Consider the following 22,162-nt stretch of genomic DNA (forward strand, 5'->3'; position numbering starts at 1 on the left):
AGCTCAGAGAAAGGGGAAGCACGTCGGCTCTCAATAAACAATTGTACTTGTGTCTTTCAGGCACAAGTACAATTGAATCCCTGACTGCCTGCACTTCCAGGTCAGGGCGATGTCAGCAGCATGATCAGGTCATGTGATCACACTGATCACATCACTCTTTTGGGCTGCATAGGCAGCAGAAGTTTGTTGTGGTAAGTGACACAGTATGGGGAGTGAGGGGGGATGGGTGCAGACACAGTATGGGGAGCAGGGGGGCATGTGTCAGAAGATTATTGAGGGAAATAGTGTGGGGAGAGACAGTATGGGATGAGAAAAATTTGATGGGGCACAGAATAGAGAATGGGTTGCGTGGTGGGGACGGTAAGGAGAGGGGGCAGTGTGATGCCAAAACAGGGAAGGGATAGTATGCTAATGAAGGGGAGTGTGTTGATGGGGCACAGTATAGAGACTGGACAGTATAGCTGGACTGGTGTGAGATGACAGTGTGAAGAGGGAGCCCAGTATGGAAAGGATACAGTAGTGTGTGGGTCATATTTTTTGCAGGGAACACAGTGAGGAGAAATTATTTAATCAAGGGCTCAGTGTAGGACAGCTGTTTTTATTCAGGAGCATTATAATGACTGCTATCTTTCAGGGTATCATGTGGGGATGTGCTGCATAAGACTGGAGAAGATGGAAGTATACAGAGATGAGCTGTAGCTGTGAAAAGTCATCATGGCATCAGGACTAGAAGAAGAAAGGAATCAACTCCAATCAGAGACCACGTCACCTGTAAGGTACCTGAATGTAAATGATTATTTGTGATCCTGACTAATTCTCATCAGTACTGTGGTTCCTGTATGGGTTGCGGTCTGATGATGACTGATAGGAACAACTCCCAGTATGCACTTACCATTGCTAAGGACACTCTGGAGGTTGTAGGTACTTGTGAAGTTGTCTATTTCATCTCAAACCTGAAGAAGCCCTTAGGTATATGAACGAAGCACCATAGCCTGCCAATCCTAACAGCGTGTAATGTACTCACTGTGAGGATTCAGATCAGCTTGCTGGTTCCAGCAGTCATCACATAGTCACTTCACTCATATCCAATATCCATACTTACAGTCACATGACAACTAGTTTTTTTTTCCTGCTTCTCTCAATTTTTCTCTGAACTGTAGGAGAAATTGGAAAAGCAGCTAATCGGCACATGACTATAAGTGTGCAAATCGCATATTAATGATTGGTCACATGACAACTACTCAAATCATTTGAGGGGGAGCACCAAATTGAATTCTTAACACGGCTCCCGCAAAGCCTAGATCCACCTCTGATTGTGTGAAAAATGTTAGTATACTGCCCTATTTATTCGCTCGGTACAGTAGTCATCTATCATTAATTATTTGCTCCCATATACCTGTGTATGTACTGTACTGTCGGTGTGTTACTATATGGAGCAGTGTTACAAAAACCTTAATTTTAATAACCTTTGCTTATCTTTAGGCAGCATCACCCCTTGCACAAATGTCCTGTCGTAACATCTATTAAATGCTGTGCTTTTGTTTCAGCAATTCATTTGTAAACCTGCCTGATGAAGGAGCCTCAGTGCTCTAAAGTTATAAATATATTTCTTCTGGTTAGCCAAGAAGGACATCAATCTCAGAAGATTTTTGTATTTTTGGGTACATTTAAAAATGTAATAAAACTTTTCTGACTTACCCGGATCCACGGGCTCCCCAGGAATTTTACATTTTCATTTACTAATCCAAGGAGTCTTAATATGGTGGGATCTTCATACTCAAATCTACGACTGAGCAGTATGGCCACAATTATGTTGGCTACGGCCGCATTAATACTGGTCAGGTTATCAAAGGGCTTTCCTGGAAGATGATAAAATATAAGTTGTTGCCAAAACAACCCATAATTCTATCCGTATATACAGCATTTATTGAAGCATATGATTAAAAAAAATATATATGCAGCATTCTTCAGACTATGGTACACATTTTTCCCCATTTTTCCTGATAAGGCTGCGGATGGTCACCTGAGGGATCTCCTCCCAGACCTGGACTAAAGCATCCGCCAACTCCTGGACAGTCTGTGGTGCAACGTGACATTGGTGGATGGAGCGAGACATGATGTCCCAGATGTGTTCAATTGGATTCAGGTCTGAGGATTCAGGGCCAGTACATAGCTTCAATGCCTTCATCTTGCAGGAACTGCTGACACACTCCAGCCACATGAGGTTTGGCATTGTCGTGCATTAGGAGGAACCCGGGGCCAACTGCACCAGAATATGGTCTCACAAGGGGTCTGAGGATCTCATCTCGGTCCCTAATGGCAGTCAGGCTACCTCTGGCGAGCACATGGAGGGCTGTGCAGCCCTCCAAAGAAATGCCACCCCACACCATTACTGACCCACTGCCAAACCGGTCATGCTGAAGGATGTTGCAGGCAGCAGATTGCTCTCCATGGCATCTCCAGACTCAGTCACATCTGTCACATGTGCTCAGTATGAACCTTCTTTCATCTGTGAAGAGCACAGGGCGCCAGTGCCGAATTTGCCAATCCTGGTGTTCTGTGTCAAATGCTAAGTGTCCTGCACGTTGTTGGGCTGTGAGCACAACCCCAACTGTGGACATCGGGCACACAGACCATCCTCATGGAGTCGGTTTCTAACCATTTGTGCAGACACATGCACATTTGTGGCCTGCTGGAGGTCATTTTGCAGGGCTCTGGCAGTGCTCCCGTGTTCCTCCTTGCACGAAGGCTGAGGTAGCAGTCCTGCTGCTGGGTTTTTGCCCTCCTTCGGCCCCCTCCACATCTCCTGGTGCACTGGCCTGTCTCCTGGTAGCACCTCCAGCCTCTAGACACTATGCTGACAGTCACAGCAAACCTTCTTACCACAGCTTGCATTGATGTGCCATCCTGGATGAGCTGCACTACCTGAGCCACTTGTGTGGGTTCTAGAGTCCGTCTCATGCTACCATGAGTGTGAAAGCACAACCAACATTCAAAAGTGACCAAAACATCAGCCAGAAAGCATTGGTACTGAGATGTGGTCTGTGGTCCCCACCTGCAGAACCACTCCTTTATTGAGGGTGTCTTGATAATTGCCAATAATTTCCATCTGTTGTCTATTCCATTTGCACAACAGCATGTGAAATTGATTGTCAAACAGTGCTGCTTCTTAAGTGAACAATTTGATTTCACAGAAGTTTGATTTACTTGGATTTGTTTTTATACTAAATGTGACTTATGAAAACTAATGAAAAGTATCTAATTCCTCTGATAAGCATAACACTTTGATCTCTCCTAGAACTCAGTCCAACTCCTTTCAGCTTTTTAGCACAAACCAAACCTTAGCAATGTCAAAGTGACCTCATCATGTAATAGTAATTAGATGGCAGCTGCTCTTCCTTGCTCTGATGTCACACACTATCTGAACAATATATTCAGTATTTATGGCTTTCTCTCTCTATCTCTATGGCTAAGGTTTTGGTGACATGTCCATTAATAATCTTTTAGAACAGATCCAGCAGAAAACAGTCTGCAAAACAATTGTGGAGGCAATACTTTTTTGTCTGTTTTCAAAAAACTGTTTTCAGATCATTTTTTTAAACAATGTATTCAGGGCTGCCACTAGAAATTTCGGGGCCCCATACTGGCAACATTTTCGGGGCCCCCTTAAGACTCCGCCCAGGCTCCACCCCAGCCCCGCCTCCAACCCTCGAACTGTCCACAACACCACCGCTGTCTCTTGGAAAAACTCCACTTCTCACCAATCACATATTAACAGTTCCCATCACCAGATCACACACATAGCCAGCAGATTTTGTTTTGGCCAAAAGGTTTTTTTAATCTGCCACGATGACAAGGTAGACTCTTTTGGCCGGGCCCTACTCTACTCTAACTTATTAAACATTTGTTAAAATATGCAATAAAATTTAGGTATATTTTTATTTATTTTTCAAATTACCAATAATACCACATACAAGGGACAAATACCACAACACCATGACCAGACACCACATTATCACCACATAGTGAACTATAATACTATCTACAAGGAATAAATACTGCCACACCATGTGCAGACCACATATTACCACCACAGTGACCGAACAATATCGTATACAAGGGACAAATACCATCGCAGCATGTACAGATCACATATTACCACCACATGGTGACCAACTACATACAAGGAACAAATACCAACACATGACCAGACCACATATTACCACCACATAGTGACCATATAATAGCACATACAAGGAACAAATACTGCCACACCATGGCCGGACAACATATAACCACCATATTGTGACTGAATAGTACAATACTGATCACTAATGAAAAAAATACTATCACCATAAGTGCCATTATACATAGTAGATCTGTACTTAGTATGCAGTGTCTGTGTACAGGTAATACAGTGGTCACCGGTGCCATTATACACAGGAGCTCTATATATAGTGTCAGTGTACAGGTAATACAGTGATCACTAGTGACATTATACACAGGAGCTCTGTATATAGTGTATAGTGTACAGGTAATATAGTGATCACTAGTGACATTATACACAGGAGCTCTGTATACAGTATACAGTGTATGGTGTCAGTGTCCAGGTAACATACTGACTCACCAGTGACATCTCTAGCTGAAGTCCTTAATCTTTGCGTTTCTTTTTAATCCAGCACAGACCGCCATCACTTCTTTCAGCCAGGACTCGTCTCTGCATAAAATAACACAGTTATCTAGAGCACTGCTTCCAGAGCACATTCCCCACTTTTTCCCTTTCTTCTACACTACACATCTGAATACAGACATTCACCCACCATTAATATATACTGTAATTGGTTATTATGCAACCCACCATTCCAAATATAAATTATAATACGCCACTGAGCCCCTTCTAGCTATACATAGCCACTTTCCCCATTTAATATATAAATTAATTAGCACCCGTACTCTTTCCCCCAATTTATTTCCAGTCACTTTATCCTCAACGATCCCACTATGTACCTCCCGCTCTAACCCTAACTCCGATTCATTATAGTTACATGCCCCTTCTGCCTCCATTCATAGTCATGTCTTCCCTCTCCCACCCTCTATTCATTATCATCTGCTCTTCCCCAATCCTCAAAATTCATTATTTGCTCTCCCTACCTTCAATACACCATTGGCTCTCCCCACCCCCACCTTCAATTCAATTGCTGTCCACCATCCCTCACACTCACTTGATGAACAGTCCCCATCACCCCCACTTCATCATTTGCAGTCCACCTTACTTCATCATTTAGTCCCCTATCCCCCTTCACTTCATCTGCAGTCCCCCTTACTTTATAATTTGCAGCCCCCTATCATTTCATCATGTGCAGTACCCCCTCAAACACAATTCATCATCTGCAGTCTCCATCACTCCCACATCATCATTTGCAGTCCACATCACCCCCACATCATCATTTGCAATCCCCATCACCATCACCTCATCATTTCCAGTCCCCATCACCCCTGCATCATTTTCAGTCCACATCACCCCCACATCATCATTTGCAGTCCCCATCATCATTTGCAGTCCCCATCACACCCACATCATCATTTGCAGTCCCCATCACCCCTGCATCATCATTTGCAGTCCCCATCACCCCCGCATCATCATTTGCAGTCCACATCACCCCCACATCATCATTTGCAGTCCACATCACCCCCACATCATCATTTGCAGTCCCCATCACCCCCGCATCATCATTTGTAGTCCCCATCACCCCCGCATCATCATTTGCAGTGCCCATCACCCTCGCATCATCATTTGCAGTCCCCATCACCCCCACATCATCATTTGCAGTCCCCATCACCCCCCATCATCATTTGCAGTCCCCATCACCCCCGCATCATCATTTGCAGTCCACATCACCCCCACATCATCATTTGCAGTCCCCATCACCCCCGCATTATCATTTGCAGTCCCCATCACCCCCGCATCATCGTTTGCAGTCCGCATCACCCCCGCATCATCATTTGCAGTCCCCATCACCCTCGCATCATCATTTGCAGTCCACATCACCCTCACATCATCATTTGCAGTCCCCATCACCCCCACATCATCATTTGCAGTCCCCATCACCCCCCATCATCATTTGCAGTCCCCATCACCCTCGCATGATCATTTGCAGTCCACATCACCCTCACATCATCATTTGCAGTCCCAATCACCCCCACATCATCATTTGCAGTCCCCATCACCCCCCATCATCATTTGCAGTCCCCATCACCCCCGCATCATCATTTGCAGTCCACATCACCCCCACATCATCATTTGCAGTCCCCATCACCCCCGCATCATCATTTGCAGTCCCCATCACCCCCGCATCATCATTTGCAGTCCGCATCACCCCCGCATCATCATTTGCAGTCCCCATCACCCCCGCATCATCATTTGCAGTCCACATCACCCCTACGTCATCATTTGCAGTCCACATCACCCCCACATCATCATTTGCAGTCCACATCACCCTCGCATCATCATTTGCAGTCCCCATCACCCCCACTTCATCATCTGCAGCCCCCTATCATTTCATCATGTGCAGTACCCCCTCAAGCACACTTCATCATCTGCAGCCCCCTATCATTTCATCATGCGCAGTACCCCCTCAAGCACACTTCATCATCTGCAGCCCCCTATCATTTCATCATGCGCAGTGCCCCCTCAAGCACAGTTCATCATCTGCAGCCCCCTATCATTTCATCATGGGCAGTGCCCCCTCAAGCACAGTTCATCATCTGCAGCCCCCTATCATTTCATCATCTGCAGCCCCCTATCATTTCATCATCTGCAGCCCCCTATCATTTCATCATCTGCAGCCCCCTATCATTCCATCATCTGCAGCCCCCTATCATTTCATCATGTGCAGCCCCCTATCATTTCAACATCTGCAGCCCCCTATCATTTCATCATCTGCAGCCCCCTATCATTTCATCATGCGCAGTGCGTGCCCCCTCAAACACACTTCATCATCTGCAGTCTCTGTCTCACTCCCCCCGACCTCACCCATTTAAAAAAAACAGAAACAAAACTGTTTTTTATACTTACCTCAGTCGTTCCGGGCCGTCTAGTGTTTCCAGCAGTGGAGCAGCAGCTAGAATGTACGGGCTGCTGAGAGGACCTGACAGGAGCCCATACATTCTAGCACATTCACTACTGAGACTGCTAGAATGGATGGGCTGTAGTCAGGACCTGCAGGGAGCCCATACATTCTAGCTACAGCCGAGCAGGAGCTGCGCAGCCGACTAGGTGAGACGGCCGTGCACAGCTCCAAAACGGCTCCCGGGCCCCAGCGCCGACATGTGCACCGCAGTGCACAGTATTTTAGTGCATGATGGGGCCCGATCAGTAGAAGCACAACAGTGGGGCCCCGGATCTGCGGGCCCCTCTGTGTACTGCTGCTGACCGGGCCCCATACAGCAGTAATGCCTGTAATGCCCTGATGGCGGCCCTGAATGTAGTCTATGGAAAACAAACATTAATTAGCCATCCATTTTTCCGGAGTCACACAAAGGGCAGTGTTACTCGGCAACTCTGATCAGCGGTAATGTTACTGAAGTCTCCTTTCTTCACAGCGGTTGGGTCTTGCGGAGTGCAGCATACGTCAGGAGTGGCTGCCACTAATAGTGCATGGAACGTCAGATGAGGCTCCATAGGCTTTTATAGACAGAATTGGGGAACATAGTGGGAAGCCCTGGAATACATCAGACCTGTGTGGGACACTTATTTTCTAAAATATTGGTGAACAAGGGACAGTGTCTTGTTTTTATTTCTCTTTTTTCATATTTTTTCAGATTTCAATTTGTGGGCTACTTCGGATTCCCTAGACAATGGCTGACCTGCATGGGGTTTTATTTATTTTATTTTTTTTTGTAAAGTGGTAAATCAGACAAAGCATTAGAGTATTTTTTTTTTAAATAAAATATTTTTTGTGTGTTTTTTTTTTTTTTATTACTGGGTTAGTAATGAAGGTCTGACACAATCAGTAACACCAAGGCTTGATGCCAGCTATGATTTTGGACAATTCACAGCTGACATCACCCCCATGCCCCAGTACCAGGGCAATCAGGAAGAGCGAAGGAGAAGCACGAGAATTGGAGCATTTCATGTTCTGCTCCACTTCTGGGGTGACCTCAGGCTGGCATTTTAAGGCTAAAGAAGGACCCAATAACCATGAACAATCCCAGCCTGATAATATCAGCTCACAGCTGTCTGCTTTCCCTTTTCTGGTTTCATATAATAGGGGTGACCCCCATGTCATTTTTTTCACTTATTTATATATTAGGATAAAAAAGCATAAAGAGATGTAGAGCAAACTTCACATGAAAGGCACTAAAGGTGCCATATTATAATAGGGGCGTTATAAAATTACATATCTGCAGGATATCTATCATATATCTAATATCTTTCTATCATCTACACCTGTATATAAGATTACTTTGCAAGTTTTGTAAACTAGCTTTACATGTATATGTATCATAAAATGTAAAAGATTATGTTAAGAAAAACATTGCACACGCATTTCATATGGATGCTAGACGGGAAAAAAGAAATTACACACTCACATAGCACTTGAATGACATATGCATGACAATCGTCCAACTTTTGAGATAAACATTGGAACAATTTTTAATATGCCAACATTAGCAAACCCTTATCTTAAAAGTCTACTGATTCATAATAATGGTATTATCTCTTCTCTTACAATTTAATTAAAAAGTCCCTACCGTTTTCTCACTACTCTACTTTTTTTTAAACTACTTTGGTTTTAAAAACATTTAGTTTAAGAATCCCCCATACATCCTGAGAGAATCAAACGAGACATCATCAGAGAACAGAGGCTGTGGTCATTGCAGCGGCCTCTGTCCCCATCCTGAAACGAAGCATCATCAGTGACCTCAGTTTCAGGGGTTGGACTAGTGCTTGCTCTACTGAGCTTGTGTCAGTTGTCAATTTTGACATATGTTCAGAAGCGCTTCCTTGTTATTGTGCGATATTCTTTTCAATGCACAGTGACAGTGCTCTCCCACAACAACTCCAATGAGAAGTGATGAATAGTGTTGAGCGATACCGTCCGATACTTGAAAGTATCGGTATCGGAAAGTATCGGCCGATACCGGCAAAGTATCAGATCTAATCCGATACCGATACCCGATACCAATACAAGTCAATGGGACTCAAGTATCGGAAGGTATCCCTGATGGTTCCCAGGGTCTGAAGAAGAGGAAACTCTCCTTCAGGCCCTGGGAACCATATTAATGTATAAAATAAAGAATTAAAATAAAAAATATTGATATATTCACCTCTCCGACGCAGCCTGGACATCACCGCTGGTAACCGGCAGCCTGCTTTGTTTAAAATGAGCGCGTTCAGTACCTTCCATGATGTCACGGCTTCTGATTGGTCGCGTGCCGCTCATGTGACCGCAACGCGACCAAACAGAAGCCGTGACGTCATCCCTCAGGTCCTAGATTCCTAATTCTAGGAATTTAGGACCTGAGAGATAACGTCACGGCTTGTGATTGGTCGCGTGGCGGTCACATGGGCGGCCACGACCAATCACAAGCCGTGACGTAATTCTCAGGTCCTGAACGCGCTCATTCTTAGGAAGGAAGGCTGCCGGAAAGAAGCCGAGGGTGAGTATATTCCTATTAGGTATATACTCACCCTCGGACGCACCCTGCTTCTTTCCGGCAGCCTTCCTTCCTAAGAATGAGCGCATTCAGGACCTGAGAATTACGTCACGGCTTGTGATTGGTCGCGGCCGCCCATGTGACCGCCACGCGACCAATCACCAGCCGTGACGTCATCCCTCAGGTCCTAAATTCCTAGAATTAGGAATCTAGGACCTGAGGGATGACGTCACGGCTTCTGATTGGTCGCGTGGCGGTCACATGAGCGGCACGCAACCAATCAGAAGCCGTTACGTCATGGAAGGTACTGAACGCGCTCATTTTAAACAAAGCAGGCTGCCGGTTACCAGCGGTGATGTCCAGGCTGCATCGGAGAGGTGAGTATATCAATATTTTTAATTTTAATTCTTTATTTTACACATTAATATGGTCCCGATACCGATTCCCGATACAACAAAAGTATCGGATCTCGGTATCGGAATTCCGATACGGCAATTATCGGCCGATACCCGATACTTGCGGTATCGGAATGCTCAACACTAGTGATGAATCATCAAAAAATTAGCTGTCAGAGCTCATTGTAAGGAGAAATCATAGTAAGCAGGGAGTGTAGGGATTAGCCTGACAGAGCACTCTCTTACCTTCTCAACACTTCTCATTAAAGCCAGCGATGAAGCGCACTGTCACTATTCATTGAAAAGAATATTGCACAGTGATGTTCTTACTGAGCATATGATGGAAATGACAACTGACTTAATGCAGTAAGAACTAGCCCAGCCCCTGAAATGGGTGTCACTGGTAATGATTAATTTCAGGATAGGGATAGAGGCTGTGGAGGTGACCGAAGCCTCCGACCTCTGATGATGTGACGTTTGAGTATCCCAGCATTCACTGGGGATTCCCATACAAAATATAATCAAAACAGAAGCAAGCAATAAAAATCAAACAAAAAACAATTAGATAGGTGCTTTTTAAGTATATACTGTAATATAAAAGCAATTAGATAATTACAATGAAAAGATAAATATTCAAGATTACATCAATAATAGTTTTTGATCAACACTTTACCCAAAATGTTCCTCTGCGTGGGGCCCAGGAGCTCCCAGTTATGTCTCGGCATACATTATTAACTCCTTTCCATCATTCCATAGAACTTTAAAAATGAACCACTCACCTTCATATGATTTCATCTTCTGCACTAAACACTCGGCCTCCTCGATGATCTTGTCTTCAATGGTTCTCTTCCCCATTCCATAATCTCGCAGTGAGGAGAGGGCAAATCTTCTCATCACTTTCCAATTCTCTCCATTGGAAGAGACAAGCCCTGAACATAAAGAATTCATGTTACTCCTATCCATAAAACAGGTTGAAAAAAGCTCCCCAATATGGATAAGCTCTTAGATCACCAACGCTGAGATGATAGCAGATGACCAGAGTGGTTACTCATGGTCACAGGGAAATATGCTTGGAAGCGCTGTTCATGTAGGTAAATCTATATATTTTGCAGCAGCCCTCCACTCTTCTTTATAGGGTGGGTTTTCCTTAACACATCATTAGTTATATGGACTGGTTAATCGATGATCCTTTGTGAGCTTTCCAAAGCTTCCAGACTTCTATTAGAGGTCTAACCTCACAAGGGACCAATTAATTGTGCATGATAAACTTATAAAGACAAAGATAAAGAAAATGCACACGGCACTCAAGGTTCCTATGTGGTGCTCAAGTCAGGTTTCCAGCCCGTCAATTCAATAATCATAAATCACTTGGCACTCAGAAAGTTATTTTTGCAAGATGAGTATTCCATTTATTTGTGCATCCAGTTTAAAGATTAAACGTTTTCGGTCTATACATCAGACCTTCATCAGAAAATCCCTTTTACCAAACTGGAAAACAATGCACGTAGGTATGTCTAGGCCAGAATGGCCTAAGCTGGGTGACCCGGGTAAAAAAGAGAGACAGAAAACCTGAGGCGTCTCTGGGTTCCTGAAGAGATGCACTGGGTAAAGGCCTTTACCCAGTGCATCTCTTCAAGAACCCAGAGACGCCTCAGGTTTTCTGTCTCTCTTTTTTACCCGGGTCACCCAGCTTAGGCCATTCTGGCCTAGACATACCTACGTGCATTGTTTTCCAGTTTGATAAAAGGGATTTTCTGATGAAGGTCTGATGTATGGACCGAAAACGTTTAATCTTTAAACTTATAAAGACAATCTGGGGCACATAGCAGTACAGTATTGTCCCATGTGGTTGAACTTTTAAGGGTCAGCACTAGAGATGAGTGAATCTGACAGAATTCAATTTCACCAAATTGCATGGATATTCCCAGAAATGTTGATTTACTACAAAGTTATTCTCTGTGCCTTGAATGTCCCTTATTATGCTCAGGGTTCTCTTTAGACCCCATAGAATAACACTGGTCTACCAAAAAAAAATGTCTGGCATGGACTTTAAGAACAGTTTTAGACTAACTTGAGGGTGCCGAATTCAAATCTGATCTTATAATTTCTCTATCACATCACGTTTTTGCGCTATAGGTATATAGCCCATTTTCATGAATTCCATGATAAATATAAGTAGTGTATGAAAAGTGCCGGTTTATACGGTTCACTAAGGTAAATTTAGTTTTCATTTAGTCTCCCAATAAATGTGAGAATATCTTTGTTTTCTTTGAACATGCATAATTCCCATTTGTTATGATAACACCCTTGTTTTCTGTGCTACTGGGACAGTAGAGCTACAGCAGAGCATTGGGTGAAAACTGAATGGCCTCAGCGACAGTTTGGCATCTGGCAATTAGAATGTCATCCATGATCCTCTAGTGGATAGGAAGAATATTGTCTTTCCTCCCTTACACATAAAACTTGGATTGATGAAGCAGTTCGTCAAAGCTCTCAATCACAGTGGAGAATGTTTTAACTATATATGTTCAACTTTTTCTGGTCTTAGTGAAGAGAAGAAAAAGGCTGGAATATTTGATGGATCTCAAATAAGAACACTTATGAGAGACCCAAATTTTATCACATCAATGAATGAGACAGAAGAAAGAGCTTGGAATGCATTTTGTAATGTGGTGCAGAATTTTCTAGGGAACAAGAAAGCAGACAACTATGAAGAGATTGTGGAAGAGCTACTAATGAGTCTGCGAAATCTTGGATGCAGAATGAGTATCAAGATTCACTATTTACACAGCCATTTGGACTTTTTTCCAGAGAACCTTGGGGATGTGAGCGAGGAACAAGGGGAGAGCATTTTCATTAGGACATTAAAACAGTGGAAGAACGGTATCAAGGCCGGTGGGACTCACATATGATGCCTGACTATTGATGGAGCTTGATGAGAGACAACCCAGAAGCTGTACATCACAGATCAGCCAAGAAAAGAAAGTTCACATAACTGCCATTTGTCATTCTTCTGTGTGCCATATATATGTGTTTTTTATATTTTTTAGTTTAGTTCTGTAACTATATTTGATTTGCTGTACATAGACTTTGTAATCTCTGTTGTTCCTTGATTAAAAATATACAAAATGTAGTACCGAAAATCATGTGTTTTTATCATAAAACATTAGGAGTAATTTTTATCAAAAATTGAAAATATCTCGAAATCCTGATGTGATAGCCAAAAACGGAGTTCATATTCATAATCAGAAGCCAAAATTGACTTAAAATATGTTTTAAAACCTTTTGCCAGAAAAATTGTGTTGACCAGTGTAATCAATGTAAGATTTTTTTAAAAAAATCCACTCCTTACATGTTGTAAACCTCCGCTGCTCACTGATCGCCTTCCAGTTCTCAAAGCCTCTTTTTTTCCCCCCTATTGACTCCCTCACTCTTGGCCAAGACTTCTGAACATTACCAAACCTTTGACATGAGAGGCATATGAGGCACAGTGGCCTCCAAGGCCTGGTCATAGTTGAAAGTGAACAGGTCTTTGTTTTATTCACAGAAATAAGAAGAGGCCCTAAGGACCAGATGGTGGGTTGCGTTGCCCACTCACTGGTTCTCTTCTTTCTGTTTTCTCATTTTTTACTCTGAAGACTGTATGGCAAGCAGCAGAGAGGCATGGTAAGTGAGGATATGTTTGTTCTTTATTTACTTTTCCTGGCTTTTCTTGGCGGATCAATAAAATGTCACACAGCTGACCGCTAATTTTTTCTGAATTCACGTGAAGCTTAATTTATATTCTAAAAGAAATGTGGATTTTTTTGTATATGCTAGTAGAATTCAATTCCATTATAACAAAACCATTCAGCTCTACTTTGCACCATTATAAGTTTTTTGAAGCCTTAAAGCAGTATTCTCATCTAATATATTACGATACAGTCAAAGATATTCCTGAAAAGCGCAATAGATATAGGTGCTTCCAATAGAATCTGCAAGAGCCAGAACTTATTTATTTTTCCATCCTACAGCTTATTTTTTTATGAGATGAGTTGCATTTTGAAAAATGGGAAAGTACATGTAGAACAAGTAATGTCAGTACAATTAAAGTCCCACGATTCTGCCGCTCACTGTAGACTATGGATACAGTAAGTGACAGCTCAGCCATCCTATGGATTGCAGGGGCGTGCCGGGCTGTCAGTTTTATGTAAGGGATTTATTTTCAGCACAATTACACCAGGCATGCTTGAAATCCTCCAGGTGTTGCCCTTTCAGGGTGATTGTTTTGACATTTAGCTGTCTGGCTATGTGGGGACTATTGGCAGGTGCAGCATTCAACCTAGCAGTCTGTTTGCTCTGTTCTCTGATATTTTGATCTTTTTTACCAGGACCTTGGATTTACCTTTTGACTACCCATTTGTTATAACACCTTTTCCTTGACGCACTGACCTTGGGATTCTGACCCCAGCCTGTGACTTGACTACACCTTTGTCTCTTTCCTCTGTTTATGATGTACCCTCCTGGTTCTTGAACTCAGACTCTTATCTTTTTCCCCAGTATGGATCCTGTTCGCATGCTCTGTGACAAGGTGAATCTGATGCAAATGATTCAGGATCTGGATAAGGCATTTTAGAGGCTTGAATCGTCGCAATATCAGTTGCAGTGTTAGATAATTAGTTTGATGAAAACTTCCTATAGCCCTCTACTGAAAGGTCAGAAACCAATGGTCAGACTGAGAGGACAAATTAATCTTTAAAACAAATATTAAGGTGCTTTGTGGTGGCTCAGCAGGAGGACTGGTTCTCAATTTTACCTCTTGCTTAGTTTGCCTTCAACAGTCGTGTCAATCAGTCTACTGGAGCCTTGCCAATTTTCAGTAATTATGGTTTTCATCCCCATTTTGGAGAATTTTCAAAGATTACTTCTGAGTGTCCTAGGGTGGAGGTCGTCATACAAAAATTTGAGTATTTCTGGAGTGAGTTTCAAAAGAATATTTGGGTATCTCAAATTCACTAAGGCTAGGTTCTCATTTCGTTTTTGTGTGAGCACTAACGGACAGCGTTGCTCGGCGAAATTAACGCCGTGCAACGCGTCCGTTAGCGCTCCCATTGCCAGCAATGTTAAAGCGCCTTGCTAGCGTGTGCCATTTTCGGCACGCGCTAGTGATGTGCCGTTCTTTTGTGGCGCGCCTCGGACGCTGCTTGCAGCATCCGCGGCATGCCCGAGGTCCGTTCCCCGCTCCTGCAGATCGGGGATCTGCGCTAGCGGGGACGTTTAACGCGACCCCTAAAAATACATTGCGTTAGCGCAATCTGCTAGCGCTTAGCGCTAAACGGATTGCCCTAACGCAATCTGAACCTAGCCTAAAAATGAAAGGCCAATATAAAACATTCTGTGGGTCCTGTCTTTAAGGTAGATTACAAGGTTTTGTTGTTATCTAAAAATATAAAATTTAAAGTGCTGTATGAGAAGTTGGGTCCAAAGTTTATTGGTCCTGTGGGGATTTGCTCTGGTAGGCAATAATATGACCGCAGGGATAAGGCACATGCAGTCCAAACTCAGTGGTTTATTCACACTTGCAGCAGAGGAAAAAACAGTCTTACATCAGATGGAAAAACAGAGGAAAAGTCCTGATTATTTACCGAACCTAGTTTGGGGCCCAGATATGCCATTCCATTCAGGTCTGGCCTTTCCACAAGAACATGCCTCAGCTTTTGTCCCAATCGAAAACACAACACTCTAAGGCTGTTCATTTATGCTACCCTGGGTTATTCAGCTGTGAAATCCGGTTGTTGCCCAAAAACCTGGAATGGCAGAGAAGATCCAGGTCAGGCTTTTAGATTGCAACTTCCTCCATGTCTTTGACTCTAGAAAGTTTTCTATAGATCCATATTAAAAGAGATTGTGCCTTCGGTAGTGTCTCCCTCATCCCTGCCTCTTCCGGTTTCGGCTGATAGTGGCTTGGAGTATGAGGTTCAAAGGTTCGTCGATTCTCAAAAGATCAAAAATTCCCTCCAATACCTCCTCCACTGGAGAGTATATGAACCTGAGAAGAGATGCTGGATCCCAGCTCAAGATGTGAATGTTGGTTGGTTAGTCAGGACCTTCCATTTGAAATTTCCAGGGAATCCTGTCACGCTCCTGCCACTCACTGTGTCCTAGGGCGTATGACGGGCTGTCAGCATTGTGAATGGTAGCTCGACCATAATATAGTGTAAAGTCTAAAAGGGCCGGGCATGCTGGAAATCCTTCAAGTGTTGACCTTTCAGAGTGATTGTTTGGTCATTAAGCTGGCTGGCTATGCTGAGACTATTTTCAGTCTTAGCTTTCAGCCTAATGGCGTATTATGCTCCGTGCTCTGAATCCTGATATTCTGATCTTTGTTGTCGGACCTTGGATTTGCCTTTTGACTACTCGTTTGTATTACCCATTTTTCCTTAACACACTCTGAGCTTGGAATTCTGACCTCAGACTGTGACTTGACTATGCCTTTGTCTCTTCCCTCTGTTTATGATGTACCCTCTTGGCTTCTGACCTTGGACTTGTTGACTTCTCCGACTTATGATTAAATCATGAAAAGTGACTCAGCATCAAATGCTATATGACTAAATTTTTTTTTGCTTTGATACATTAATAAGATTTGCTTTCTCTGAGACAATGACTTATATTTCATTATACAGATTGGTATAATTGGGGCAAACCCATGCATATGTATATTTTTTGTTTTTAACACCTTTACAAAATAGTATTAGATAGAGCTGTCTTGCCAGGGGGCTGCCATGACAAACATCATCACCCTGTGATCACATTCTTGGGCGAAGAGAATGACCTATCTCTGTTAAACTTCTTAGATGCTGCGGTGGCTGTTGACTGTGGCATCCAAGGGTTAAAGGATTGAGATCAGAGGTATTTTCCACCATCAAGTGGCAAGGACATATCTTTATACCTCACTATTTTGGGTGGAGACAGCATCTAAAGAAAATAATCTTACCATAGTTCTTTGCTACTTTCATAGTCAGAGGACCATAGGGTCGGTTAGAAAACACATCAGCATGGTTGATGAGCGCATCCTTAACAGCTTCAAAACCACAGAGGACAACTGTTTTTGTCATGCCCATCTGGACACTGAAGACTGGGCCATATGTCTTAGAAAGCTGTAGACACACGATAAGCCATGATTAACTTTATCCACCCAATACTGACATGTCTGAGTAAGAAAATACTAATATTCCACATAAGATGCCAATTTTGGAGTATCTTATCCTTGAAAGTTGCCTCTGTCAGCACTGATCAAATGATATTAGACTGGGAAGGGACTCACCCTCAACTGGAATCAGCCAGTTGTCAGTAGGGTAATGGGACAACTCAAAGTTCAAGATATTCCACAATGCATTTAGACAAGCCATGGGTTAAATAATACTGTCGGCATAATTTGGGGCTCATAAATACCTTTCTACAAATTCTCATTTCCATATTACTAGTTTTACAAAGAGGGAAAAATGTTATACAAAATTGCCATGTGTCGTTCTCTACTCTAGTAATCTGAAGCAGTGGGAACTGGTTATGGCTTCCTTGTTGCTGGCATGCCCACTAATTATGTCACAAATAGAGATGAGTGCATCTCATCGAATTCAAATATGACAAATTTTTACAAAAACTTTTGTATGGATCTGAATACTGGAAACTTTGCAAATGCTGAAAAAATACACTTGAGGGAGAAAACAGAAAGAAAAAAAGAATGAGAGAAAGAGCCAGAGATAAAAGGAGAGTGAGGTCGAGAGCAAGTTTGCGAGAGAGAAAAAGAGCATGAAATAGAGAAAAAAAAATCGACAAAGAGAGTGTGAGAAAGAGAGAAAAAAGAGCAAGAGAGAGTAAAAAAGAGAGAAATAAAAAATAGTGAAAAAGAAAAAGTGAAAAAGCAAATCGGAGACTTCCAAGGATCAGTGTATTTGTGATTAACTGTGACACGGTAACTGAGTGAATAGACTAAAAGAGTATGTAAGTTGCCAGTCAAGAGATACTATAACATAAAGCTAAAAAGAAAGGTGACCAAGAGAAAAGGCTGTAACCAGCGCTGTGGATGTTTGCTGCACTGCACTGAGTAGGAGACCAAAATATTGTGGCTAAGTGAAAGAAGTGCTGCTGAGGTGTTTGCCAGCACACTGTCACAAGTGTTGTCAATGTTAGGTTATCACTGTATACCAACTGGCTACCTCTAATCAAGCCTGTTACTTTAAAGGGAATCTGTCAGCAGGTTTTTACTATTTAATCTGGGAGTACCATAACATAGGGCAGTAGAGCCTGATTCCAGGGATGTGTCATTTATTAGGGTGTGTTATAGATTCAATACAATCAGCATTTTAATCAGCTGGACACTAACAGTATCAGACTACAGCTCATGTACAGCCCAGTCAGGCTAATCTGTGTAACCCCGCCCTCACCACTGATTAACATCTTGCTGACAATGCACAGTGAATACAGGTAGCTGCCAATCAGGAATGTGGGCGGGGTTATACACGGTTTAATTATTTGCACAGCTACATCGGCATTAGACAAAACAAATATTCTATGAACACAAAACCACGCAGCCAGGAAAGTGATACATCATTGGAATCAGACTTTCTTGTCCTATATTATGCTGCTATCGGACTATATGGCAAAAACCTGCTGACAGATGCCCTTTAAAAGGCTGTACCAGAAAGTCTGTTACCTCCCAGTGAATAAAATCTATTTTAACTTTTTCTGGTGTCTATCTGCATTAGTTTGAATATTTATAAGTGCGAGCAATGGAAAAAACAGATGGGTTAGTTACGCGATACCATAGGAAGAAGAATGACGGATGCAAATCTAAATAGTTTATTCGTCAACGCGTTTTGAAGCTCATAGCTTCTTCATCATAACAACCACGATTTCTCAGGCCTTATCTTATGAAAGCAAGAAAAGGGAAGCCGGGTAGTCCTATCACTTATGTAAATGGTGGAAGAGGTTACACTTCTGAGACTCACATTGCACAGACATTTATGGCACATACTGTCACTTTGCCATGAATATCTCAAACGAGAACCCCTCTAAGTTTTATGTAGCCCTCGGCTCTACGGGAGGATATCATTACAGATTTTATATTATTTTTTTATTACCTCCATAAAAGTCTTGTAGGGTTTTGACATGTCCAACGTAAGGGCATTTCCAATGATCGGTAAAGGTGTTGGTCCTGGTGGAAAATTTTTGTAATTTTCTTTTTTCTGCTTCATAAAAGCATTGGCCAAAAATAAGATGACAACGATGGAGAGGAGAACAGTGACCAGGTCCATGATGAATGCGAGTTCTGGAAAGGGAACAGAGGGCATGGGTGATGCTTGTGTGCACATACATAAAGGACACCTGTCCTTCAAATCATTTAGAATCAACTAAAAGAATCCCTTTAACTTTCAACACTTTGTTACTAAACGAAATGGATGATTTATTCAATTCACCAATTCATTAAAAAAGTGAACTTTAAAAAGTATTTAGACAATAATTTAGATTTTTTTTTCTACAACCCCTTGACAGACCAATAGAACAATGTTTGCAAACATGTCATAAGAAAGAAATGACTTAAATCAAAGAAAACAAAGTTATCATGGGATCTCGGTGTTTAGTGCTGAGAGACTGACATTGCATGCGTGACTTCTGGGGACACCATTTCAGGAGAAGAGTCATCAGAAGTAAGTACCTTTTTTTTTTACTGCAAGTGTCCGATACTGTTAGACTATGTACACATGTTGCGTTTTACAGTACCAACAAAGTCTACGAGATTTCAGATATCGCATACACACAGCTTGGTTTTTTTGTAGTCAACATTTTGTGCAATACCCTGGATTTGCAAAGTGTAGCATGTCACTTCTTTAAGCGTTTGTGCAGTGTTTTTTCACCCACAGAAAGCAATGTGTAAGTGCAAAAATGCAGGTATCAAGTTTTGCGGCGTTTTTAGTGAAAACAAAAGGTTCAGCACTATGTGAAACCCATTTATTTTCAGCATTTTTACCAAGTTTAAACCACAATGTCTTGATGATCATGACAGTTTAGGAATAGTGCAATTTACCGTAATTAATTTAGTGATGTGTACAAAGTAAACATTGGCCGACCAAGGTGTGAAATTGAGCAATGCCTGTGGCCGACTAAAGTGTAAAACAAACGAAATTCTTTGTCAATGTCTTAGGAAACCTATTCCCGAGCAAATAATCTCAACCCCTTGTAGATTGTGAGCCTTCGCGGGCAGGGTCCTCTCTCCTTCTGTACCAGTTATGACTTGTATTGTTCAAGATTATTGTACTTGTTTTTATTATGTATACCCCTCCTCACTTGTAAAGCGCCATGGAATAAATGGCGCTATAACAATAAATAATAATAATAATAACCCAGCTGTTACTTTTTCCAAAAATGGTATTAAGGTGGACATCCCTATTCTCGAAACCCAAAGATTGACTACATCAGTCATATGCGGTTTTCGTACTACAGTGTATTTTTCCATCTTTATTTCTTTACCGATATAGCACACACTATTACATTCAACGCCAGCGCCTTGACTTTGATGTAGGCTTGAACACTGAGCCCAACTTTAATAGCTACTGGAGAAGTGGAGCTCTGCCCGCAGCTGTTAACCTGTTTAATGCCACTGTCAATGTCTGACAGCGGCATTTCACAGGTTCCAGTAGTGGTTGTGTCATTGCATGCGCCAATAGGCACACCCATGATATGATTATAGAGCGCCAATGGGTTGCCATAACAGCCAGGGCTCTGCTGAAGACCCCTGTGCCTGTCATTATGGTACTTCTGTGAAAACCAGCCCTTGGTGTGTCCATAGGAGACTGTGACAGCTACATACAACAATTTTCTGTCATTGCGGTTTATAGCAATTCCCTAAGGGGACTGAGAATTACAGCAAAAAGTAAAAAAAAAAAAAAAAAACGTTTTAAAGAAATATAAAAAAAATGAAAGTTCAAATCACCCTCCCTTTACCCAATTAAAAATGAAGAAATATATATATATATATATATATATATATATATATATATATATATATATATATATATTACATATATTGCAGTGTTTATAAATGTCCGATCTATCGGTAAACGGTGTAAAGAGAAAAAAAAATTAAAATGCCAGAATTGCGGTTTTTGGCCACCGCATCAAGACAAAAAAAATAATAGGAGGCAATCAAAATATTGTATCTACCTTCAAGTGATATCAATAAAAACATCTATTAAAAAAATAAGCCCTCACAGAAGTCCATATCCAGAAAATAGAAAAAGTTACGAGACTCAGAATATGGTGTCACAAGCAAATTATGATTTTTTTTTTTCATTTCCGTGTTTTTTTTATTTTTAGTCCATTTAAATAAAATAAAAGCTATATATATTTAGAATCTGCGTAATCACACTGACCTGGAAAATCAAATTACCAGGTTAGTTTTACTGAAAAATGAATGCTGTAAATAAAAAAAAACAATTGGACTTGGTTTGCTATTTCGCCACATTTGGACATTTTTTTCCGCTTTCCAGTAAAACACACAATAAAGTAGATGGTGTCATACAAAAATTACGACTCGGCCTGCAAAAAAAATCAAGCCCTGAGATGGTTATGTTGACTGAAAAATAAAAAAGTAAGGGCTCTTGGAATAAGATGAGAAAAAAAATGAAAGCGCAAAAACAGAAAATCACCGGTTCGGTTAAGAAATTAAATACATTAAACCTTTGGGGGTAGGGACATTGCATCACATGCACAAGTTGGAAACTAACTCTCCAAAATGGGGATTTAGTTGTGCGCAAACCGATTTATAACTTTTGGAACTTTGTAAAAAAAGGGAGAAAAAAAATGTGCAAACTAAGTTGTCTGGTGGCCAAAAAAAAAATCACTTTTTTTAATTTTTCTTTCTGCCAATATTTACAAAGAGCTTGGAACATTTTGATTATTTTTAAACAAAAATAAACACAAAAAGGAAAGGATATTAAATAAAATAAACAAAAAAAAGTCGAAACACAATGAAAGTATCTTACCTTCTGCAGCACAGTTCAGTGTCAACAGATCGAATCCTCCGCTGCAGTCTCCGTTCTTCTCTCCCCGCGATGAATTTGCTGCTTTTA

The 22,162-nt window shown here is 41.8% G+C and overlaps 1 protein-coding gene across 1 annotated transcript in view; it reads right to left on the bottom strand.

Moving 5' to 3' along the window:
• Positions 1 to 22,162, bottom strand: part of LOC143808721 (cytochrome P450 2C14-like) — a 65,323-nt gene extending 43,161 nt beyond the window's left edge. Inside the window, exons 1-5 of the mRNA XM_077291655.1 lie at positions 22,076 to 22,162; positions 19,175 to 19,362; positions 17,029 to 17,191; positions 10,835 to 10,984; positions 1,699 to 1,859 (exon numbers count right to left, since the gene is read on the bottom strand). Coding sequence (XP_077147770.1) covers positions 1,699 to 1,859; positions 10,835 to 10,984; positions 17,029 to 17,191; positions 19,175 to 19,348 — 648 coding nt within the window. The 5' untranslated portion in view covers positions 19,349 to 19,362; positions 22,076 to 22,162. The remainder of the gene's footprint in view (positions 1 to 1,698; positions 1,860 to 10,834; positions 10,985 to 17,028; positions 17,192 to 19,174; positions 19,363 to 22,075) is intronic.

This window comes from Ranitomeya variabilis, chromosome 2 (assembly GCF_051348905.1).
Source record: "Ranitomeya variabilis isolate aRanVar5 chromosome 2, aRanVar5.hap1, whole genome shotgun sequence".
Lineage (NCBI taxonomy): Eukaryota > Metazoa > Chordata > Amphibia > Anura > Dendrobatidae > Ranitomeya > Ranitomeya variabilis.